We start from the raw sequence: 9,394 nt of genomic DNA on the forward strand, positions 1-9,394 counted from the left end.
TGGCAGCCCCACCCCCACCACGGCGGCCCCACCCCCAGCAGGGCGGCCATACTCACAGGCTGCCCCACAGGTCCTGGGGTGCCCCGAGGCCCCAGCAAGCCCCGCGGGCCCTGGAAGGAAACATACAAAGGAAAGGCTCATCCTCCTAAGAAATGTTCCCCCAGCAGGCCCCACCCTGGAAGGCACTGAACCTAATGCTCCGAGTAGAGACCTTCCGTCCTCTCTCACGGGGGTGGCCTCTCAGCCCGTTTCCCTGGCACACGGTCAGCGCTGACCTGACCCGGAAGCCGGGGTGGACGGCAGCGAGTCTCTGCTGCAGGAACCGCGTATCTTTGTTTCTGGGCATTTCCGTAGGAACCACTTGGGATATTTTTTAAATAGGAAATAGCCTCATGCTGTAAGTGTGTCACTGCCGGGTCCCTTCGACCGGATGGCAGCACAGATCCGGATTAAACCTCGTGTTTCTGCTCCACGGAGACGGCCCGGTTCTCATCTGTTTCACATCGGGGTTAGGTCCCTCCTGAGAGACCACCCCGGAGGGAAGGCACTCCGGTAACTATGTGCACAGATGGTACAACCATTTCCCCGAGATGTTTTAAAAATTATTTTTGTTTAATCTTAATCAACTCTCCTCCTCTCTCCTCCCCCTCCATCTGCTGGGGTTCCCTCCCTTTGAAAAGTCAACACAATAGCTCACTGTTCCTCATATTCTCTCAGCTCTCCTGCCTTTGAGCCAACGGGCTCTGTAAGTGGCAAATCATTTCTATGTAAAAGTCCAGATCAAGCAGGAAACGAGAATCATTTTTCTCCCCTAAGTGGCTCCTTGCAGAGAAAGAGTCATATTATCATTTTAGGTTGACACAGACACGCCCCTTCATGGGCGTAGGCCTGCCTCCCGTCTGGTTCTTTGGTGAACTAGCGTTGGGTAAAGCTTCCCAATTCATTCTTTTATCTGGCATACTGAGCACTTCATGTCGTAGTGTTTTTCTGGTAATAAGCTTCATTGATCCTAAATGCCCAAATAGATTCCAGAGCTACTACTGATATTTTTTTAAAAAATGAAACAAAACAATGAAACAGCAACCAAAACCAGATAAGGGTTTTTGTCTGACAAGATGTTATATTTTACATGTCTTGTCTCTCCAGTGTCTGAGAACTGATAACAGAAAAGCACAATGTATCCTTTAATTATTTTACATAATAATCACCTGGTTAATTAGGTAATTAATAGTCACCAGCCTTAGTCATTGACCTTAGGGGGAGGGGGGCAGCCCCACTCACTATCCCTCCAAAATGGGGTGTGATTTACAAAGTACGCAAGATGCTTACAGCTTCCCCTGGGAGACCCCGCGGTCCGATTTCTCCATCTTCCCCCTGTCGTTGCAGAATGAGTGGGAGGGAAGCACCATTAGACAATGTGTCGTTTCTAGGTGATCTGTTCTCTTATGTCTAGTTGTAAACATTTCCATAAAAAATAAAGTTGCATGTACCCTCATTCCGTCTTCGCCAGGAGGGCCGGGAGGGCCTTGGGGACCGCGTTCACCCTAGTAAATCAACACAAATGCAATTCGAATGTGAAATAAAGCAGACGGCTTAGAGGTCTGTTCTGCAGCTCTCCTACCAACGGAACAGAGCCTTGGGCAGGGGGCCTTCGCTTCAGTACCCAACTCTGAGCACCTCACAGGCAAACCATCATAATCTACATGAACTGGTGTCCTTTAGTATGCTAGGGAAACAGTCCCTTGGTTTTCAAAACAAAAAGGTTTAAATTAAACACTCAAAATCATTTCCAGACGTGGGATTATTATAAGGTAAACCGTTAAAATATTATTTTGCTGAAAATTATTTCAAACATGGATACACTTTGGTGATTTTAATTTCCTTTAAAATTTTTCTGCTTCTAAAATAATTCATATTAAATCAGCACAACTCTAGAATACTAATGGAATTTGGGATTTTTTTAAAAGCAAAACTATGTATTTCTCTTGACATGTGGTATGCATACATTATTTTGCTAGACAACCTTCCTTCCTTTCTTCCTTCCTCTTTTCTTTATTTCCTTCTTTCTTTTTAAAATATATTCTCCAATTTACCTAAAGGTTATGCTACCTTCATTCTTAACTTCTAGGAAAGAAAAATGTAAAGATCCAAAACTGATTTTTTTTTTAAGAGAGAGAGACTGACTGCTTAATATCCCACTAAAAAGACCTCCTGGATTGCTGTTCACAGTGGCGTTTATTTAGCCCTACCCAGTGATGAGCCCCTGCGTTGGCGTGCAAGGTTATATTATAGCAAAGAAACAGCTGTGGTGTCTCTGTCTGCCAGAAGCCTCTCATTTAGTGTGTAATAAAAGAGTGTCCAGTATATTGTTATACTAATAACAGATTGCCCACAAATGTCTTCTTTTGAGTATATTTCTACAAGTGGAAAATGTAAGGCTAAAGGAAAAATTAAGGCAATTATAAGAAAAATGGAAGGCAAAATTAAATCCCTAAATTATTGTTCTTCTATAATTATATTTTCTACATACATATAAATAAAAATTCCGTCTCAACTTATGTTTATATAAAATGAGGATTTGAAAATCTAAAAACAAAGAACTTATATTAATACTGCCTGTGTAATTCTACCTATCTTTCTTTAAGTATCAAGTAGGTGTTGTGACTTAATAACTGGATTTACAAATATTAAATTTTCTTCTAATTTCCTAGAGTTTATCAATTCTAAAGTATTTCCTAATATTCTTGTATTATCTCTATATAAAAAGTAACAGAATGGTATATCTTACCCTGTGGCCTTTGTCACCTGGCAGACCTGGAAGTCCATCAAATCCTCGATCCCCCTATAAAATCATCATCATCATCATCATCTAATCAGCACTACAATCTTCATCATCACTATCATCACCATCACAATCACCACCACCACCAAATCAGCATTACAATCTTCATCATCACTATCATCACCATCACAATCACCACCACCACCACCATCATCATCACATTTTCAGTTTCATTCTGTGGGATAATTTCACTGTGACATAATCTTTTATATCAAGAAAGATATTTTAAAACACAAAATCTGCACAAAATCTGAGGGCTGCACTGACAGACAGGATCTGAATATATAAACAGCTGAGCTCCTGACCTTTGACCCAGGTTCTCCTGGCATTCCTCTTCCTCCATCAGCACCTGGACGACCCTGATAATGCCAAGAACATGATTAACCAAAAGCTAGTATTTTCCGACGAGCACAGAGGAAAGTACGACAACAGAGCCGATGACTTCAGAATCCCTCAAAATACACACAGACGCCAACCTTACCCTTTTGCCAGGTTTCCCCGTCGGACCAGGCGGCCCTTGGACACCACGAGGGCCCTGTACCAAAACATCGCAATTAATTCATTTTCTAAAATTCCTGACCCATAAACTCAATCACATTGACAGACATGGTTTTAGGAGTTTATACCCAATTAACTTCACCTTAATCATTTTCTGAATTGATATCTTTTTCTCTTTATTTTAGGTCTTAATCGGTTTAACACAAGAAAATCAGTGCTTATGCAAAAATCCAGATAAACTAAAAGACAAGTGAATCAATTTTTCGAAATGACTTCTTGCAGAAAAGAGTCATATTATTTTATTAAGTTTATGTAAGCATTCATCTTCATTTAAACAAAAGGAACATAGTAATACTTTAAACTTTTAAAAAATCCTTAATTATTCATTCCCCACCCCTCAAAACCTGAGGGTTTTGTATTTCCCTGGACTTAAAACACCCCTAACCCATCCATCTCATTCCTCTTTTGTTTCTGACACCTTTCCCTTCATTCCTGGCAGTTCCTCTTAGGTAGTCTTGTATTTCATTTATCACTCTGGGTTATAATTGCCTATTTTTCACAGTTGACTCTCCCATTGAGTTAACTGTTGCAGTTTCGGACTAAATCTGTCTTTTTCTCCTTTATCTTCTTCCAACTCAGCGCCGTGCCTAGCACAGGTTTTTTCAATCATCCATAGAACGCCGGCGGACGCCTGGTGATCCCTAATGCAAATGCCTGACTGGCACCAAGCCAGGCCAAGCAGAGTGAAGGCTGAAGATGCCCAATGTGTTTCTATCCTGAATCAGTGCAATGCAATGTTGTATCTACATATGAAGTCTCCCGTGGAGATCGATACACGTTTTTTAAAATAAAATGACACAACTAATCATAGATCAAATGCAGCTCCAGTATAAATATTACATAGGCTTTTATATTTAACTAACTATAAATAATTAAAATTAATTTAAACAGCATGCATATCTTCTGGTAGAAAATGTAGCACATTTGAAATGACAAATAATTTCATGATCACTGTAAAATACTGATTATAAAAAGTATAAAGTTAAGGGTGTCTAATACTTAGAGGTTAAGAGAATGCAGCTTTTAAAAAAATCATTGCAGAGAGAGGACCCTACCCTGTCTGTACCCAGCTGGCAGGCAAGGGGCAATTAACAGCAGGACAAATCTTGTTAGTTTTCAATGAATATGATCATTTGAATGTGCATCTCTTATTTGCTCAAATTAATCAAGCCATTGGCAGTCAACTGGCCACGAAGGATTTCCCAGTGAAATGAGATGATGTGAGCTTCAAGGTAGTGTCAGTAATTTCTTTCCTCATAACACAAGTGGCAGACACTCCCATTATCCTACTTGACAACAACAACAAGTCAAAAATGAAAGAAGTGACAGAAATTGTTTTTACCTGCGGACCTGGGTCACCACTCTCTCCTTTGGCCCCCGATGAACCAGGCCCCCCCTGGAGAGAAAAGTGAGGATGCAGTCATTTAACCGGGCAATTCCCTACCCACTTCTCCCACCATTGTCACCTGAGATGCCTAAACATCACTCAAAATGTACTTCACCCAATGAGTGTGATTATATTAACAGGATAACATTTCCAAGTCCTTTGAAATGCATCTCCTCTCAGACTGTATTCCAGGGTGAGCTCCACTGAAAAGCCTATTTTCAGGCATAACTACACAGAAGCCAATTTCGTGAAATCACAGGGAAATTGTGCTTAATGTGTGCACCATCGGAGCAATGATGATGACACACAGGCGTCGCTTATCATCACTTACATGTGCCCTACGGGCACCACGCTCTCACCGCATCGGGTGTGTGCTGAGTGCGCTCGGGCAGCCAGGACGTGGCAGGCGGCTCTTGCTTTTACCCTCAGACGTTTACCAGACACTGCATTCTACAGCGACAGCACGTCAAGAACGGAGGCTACTGCTGTCACTGCAACTGGCCCGGAATAATGCCAATGCCTGTTCTTCTCAGACTGGTCTGTGCTTGTGACAAACACCTCTTACCAACATGCACAGAATGCACAAAGTGCAACAAAAGCCTGGCACGTTAACTGCAAACACAGAAAAGCATTGTATAAAGGTCCTGTGAGTTTTCGACGTAAATACTAGGCACCCCTTTTAAAAGCACTCATTGGGCCTCTCGCTAATGACCCACTGGGCCGCCAAGAAACGGTAAAGTAGCCCGGCCGGCGTGGCTCAGTGGCTGAGCATCGACCTACGAACCAGGAGCTCATGGTTCGATTCTCAGTCAGGGCACAGGCCTGGGGTGTGGGCTCGATTGAACCCCAGTGTGGGGTGTGCAGGAAGCAGCCAATCAATGATTCTCTCTCATCACTGATGTTTCTATCTCTTCCTTCTTCTCTGAAATTGATAAAAATATCTTAAAAAAAAAAGAAAGGGAAAAGTAAAACCACCACTTTTGGGTGAAACTGCAGCATGCTCTGTGGTTTGGCTTCAATCCTGGTGTGTCAAGGTCACATCAATAACAAATAAAATAAACAATAAAGACTAGCTGGTCATCCCCCTAGAAAGGTTTAGAACATTACAACTGAACCTGGTGGTGATAGTTTCTTCATGCCACACAGATATACTTTGTGTGTCTAAGAAGTGAAGGGTTCATTTAAATCAAATTCCTATTCCATTAATAGTGCACTGAATCAAAGTGGGAAAAATTAAAATGCTGCTGTCTGAAAGTGTTAGTTCTCTAGCGCCTCCTGGTGGCTCCAACGAAATAACTACTCATAGGACTCCTGAGAAATAGGGCAAGACAGAAACAGGAATATTCTAACCTTGAAAGTGACAAGAATTATGACTTTCAAGTTTCTAATTAAGAATTCCTACAAGCAAATGTCTTCCAGAGAAAAACTGGGCTCCACATTAAATCTGATTATTAATCACTGAATTGAATGCTAGGGCACTCGATTTATTTTAATTAATTTGCTGCATTATGTCCTCTGTATATAAGCACTACCTACTCAAGAGATTATAATTACTTTGCCCAAACACTTATTCTAAAAATTGTCATGCAATAATTGAGAGTAACAGGACGGGGAAAAAAGACATTTTCTACCTTTCCTGTATATTTTATAAGCTAAGCTCCCATTTGTCTGTTGGGGGAAAAAACAATTGAATAAAGAAATTTTTCATTGGAAGAATGTACATATTTGTCTTAAAATGTTGATGTAGTCTCTATTTCTTTTTAAATTCTTAACGTATAAAATTTTTTGGACTCTAGCGTTAACAGATATTTGAAAGTGTGTAATAATTGGATATTTTGGAGCAAAGAATAATAGAGAAAATGGTAAAAAGAAGCAACGTGACTTTTTTTCTCTCATTACTTACCTTTAATATTTAAGGAACCTGATACTTCTCATAACAAAGACTTAAGTAGTAAAATTCATTCATCTTGGATGTAACACTGAGAATGCGCACACGGTCATCAATGTTATATCTTTCTGCCCATGTGATGTGACCCTTAATGACTGTTTGGTGAATCGGGAGGTGCCAATTTTCTCTGCTTTTACTGGTTCTGCTCCCCACCGCCCTTACCCGCTACAAATCCACTAGGCTTGTGTTTGTCTGGATGATAAGTAGGAAAATTCTTTTGGAAAAGACAGTGTTAGAGGTCCCAGACTAATATTTTTAAAGTAATACATGTCAGTGTTTTCCAAACATTCTTGACTATAGGAATCAAGCCGGTGAACTCTTTAAAATTATAGTTTGCTTCTTCCGACCCTGAACCTGTATCATCAGAGTCTCAAGTTCAGGGTTCAAGAGCATTTATTTTTAATGAAATATAAAGTAACCCTCTGCGCCCAAATCTGTAAAGCACTAATTTGCTTCTGATGTTCCCTCATCAGGTAAACTGGAGTTATCACTAAGTAGCCATTAAATATTAACACTATTTCTTCCCTTGTTAAGTAGCATAGAATCTCCCATGTGAAATTAGCATACTGTGAGAGGCAGAACAGTAAAAATACATGATAACACTTAATAACGCACATAGAACTATGTATAATTTACATTCTGTGGGACATATTGTCAGCACATACATTCCACATGAGCTCATATGATTGAGCGTAAAGCCCTTCAAAATATATGCAATGTTATGGAATTTCAAGATTGAATTAAGAGAATTGTAGATATATGTAAAACTACATAACAGACTCTTCAATAAAATACAATAGTAAATCTCTTTTACCCTCATCCTAATAAGAGTCAAAGGAATTAAGCAGAAGATTGTGTACTTGATTAAACTGGAATAAAATAGTTTTGCTATGTGTCCACTAAGTAAATCCAAGATAAGATTTTCATTTTTCAGGTCTATAATTTCTATAAATACCTATTTCAATAAAGCATATTGAAAGCATATAAAATCATAAAAAGCAGAGTATACATGACTTTTTATATTGAAAAACAAATATTTAAAATAGAAATTATTTATCCCATTAATTCTAAAATCAATGAGAACTTGGGTTGCGATCCTACAGTGTTCTTTTTTTCTAAAGAAGACAATATGGTTTGAAAAAAAAATTGCATTTTGTGGATTGCTACAATGCTTACTGCTTAGTAGGTTTCATAAGATTTGAAGATACTTTTAAAAATATTCGTAATATATTAGCAAGCTAGTAAGGAAAATCAAACACTTATTTTCCAAGTCTCTAAAAGACAAATAATTTCTCCAGTGTCTGGATCACTGTGTGGAATACTGCAGGCAGTCTGAGTGTAAGCCAGGTCTCCTGTTTGCTCCTAATATGATGGAATAATTTTCACTGGCCTCAAATACTTTTTCTTTTATTACGGAAAATTCTGTTTAGCATAAAATCAAGTCTTAAGAATTTAATGTAAAATTGAATTTTAGTAACTCTGAATATTATACAAATACATTATATTTATATGTAGAAAAATTAGCATTAGAATATGTGACTATATTTTTCATGGTATTTACTTGATTTGAAAACTTTTCACTGAAACAAAAAAAAATTCATTTTCATCAAAATTTACGGAGGTCTCCATTCTAATAGATTTTTTAAATGGAAAGAAAATTAAGCATGAGTTGGTATATATACACCCTAGTTTCACCAGCCAGAGGTATGAACACTGCGTGGACAAAGCTGCCCACGGAACTGCTATTTTAGGGATTTAAACACACATCATCTTGTTGGGGAACCTACCACAGGACCTGGTCTTCCGGTTAGACCCATTGGGCCAGGGGGACCCCTCAGCGCAATCTACAAAATAAAATATATCAACGTTAGGAATGTCCTACTGGACTCCAGTGTTCAAACACAATATTCATTGGCACAAGCAACCTCACGTGACAGATGACCAACACAGGCATGACAGCTCCATGCTAGGAAGAGGCCTGGTTACTGAAGAATCGCTAGTTTCTAGATGACCTAAATAAGTATCAGACATTTTTTAAACCTTTGGAGCGTATACAATCTTGTATCACATACTACTAAGATTTATTCAATAAAAAAGGTTAAAATAGATCTTAGAATAAGAAATCTAATATCTGATATAGTTTTCTACTCTGAGAACTGTACTTTAGAATGATGGATAGACTTCTCTAAAATGTATATGTTCAGTACTCGTTGAAAATACTTTTAGGTGCTCTAAGTAAACATTTTCTAGCCATTATTTTAGGAAAGACTATGACTATGAAAGCCAAGTGACAAAATGCAAAATTGATCAAAAGAGTATGGCGATACACTTTTTTTTGACAAATCTCAAATTTAATGTTATATAGAAAAATACATTTATTCTGTGAAATCATAGGCATGCATTACTGACACTGAAAATTAGAAATGTGAAATTAGCATATTTGAAAAGCTGGAACAAGTAGAGTACAAAGAATAAATATCTGATAGATGTTAAATTAGTATGGTGTGCGAGTTTTGAATATTAGTGATTCCAAAGGTGAATACTTGATTATCCAAACAGATATCAAAAACAATACAGTAGTAGAAATAATATGTAAAATTGTATTAGAAAAGTGCACAAGATGAAAACAGTAGGATCTCCAAAGTTTCACTACTGACTC

General features: G+C 38.6%; 1 protein-coding gene across 1 annotated transcript in view; it reads right to left on the reverse strand.

The window, feature by feature from the left end:
* COL11A1 (collagen type XI alpha 1) overlaps window positions 1-9,394 on the reverse strand; it is a 126,235-nt gene that overhangs the window by 80,785 nt on the left and 36,056 nt on the right. The window contains exons 16-23 of the mRNA XM_015563513.1: window positions 8,523-8,579; window positions 4,743-4,796; window positions 3,324-3,377; window positions 3,148-3,201; window positions 2,789-2,842; window positions 1,491-1,544; window positions 1,330-1,374; window positions 57-110 (exon numbers count right to left, since the gene is read on the reverse strand). Of these exons, the coding sequence (XP_015418999.1) occupies window positions 57-110; window positions 1,330-1,374; window positions 1,491-1,544; window positions 2,789-2,842; window positions 3,148-3,201; window positions 3,324-3,377; window positions 4,743-4,796; window positions 8,523-8,579 (426 nt within the window). The remainder of the gene's footprint in view (window positions 1-56; window positions 111-1,329; window positions 1,375-1,490; window positions 1,545-2,788; window positions 2,843-3,147; window positions 3,202-3,323; window positions 3,378-4,742; window positions 4,797-8,522; window positions 8,580-9,394) is intronic.

The sequence above is a fragment of the Myotis davidii genome, unplaced genomic scaffold (genome assembly GCF_000327345.1).
Source record: "Myotis davidii unplaced genomic scaffold, ASM32734v1 scaffold217, whole genome shotgun sequence".
In the NCBI taxonomy this organism is placed as follows: Eukaryota; Metazoa; Chordata; class Mammalia; order Chiroptera; family Vespertilionidae; genus Myotis; species Myotis davidii.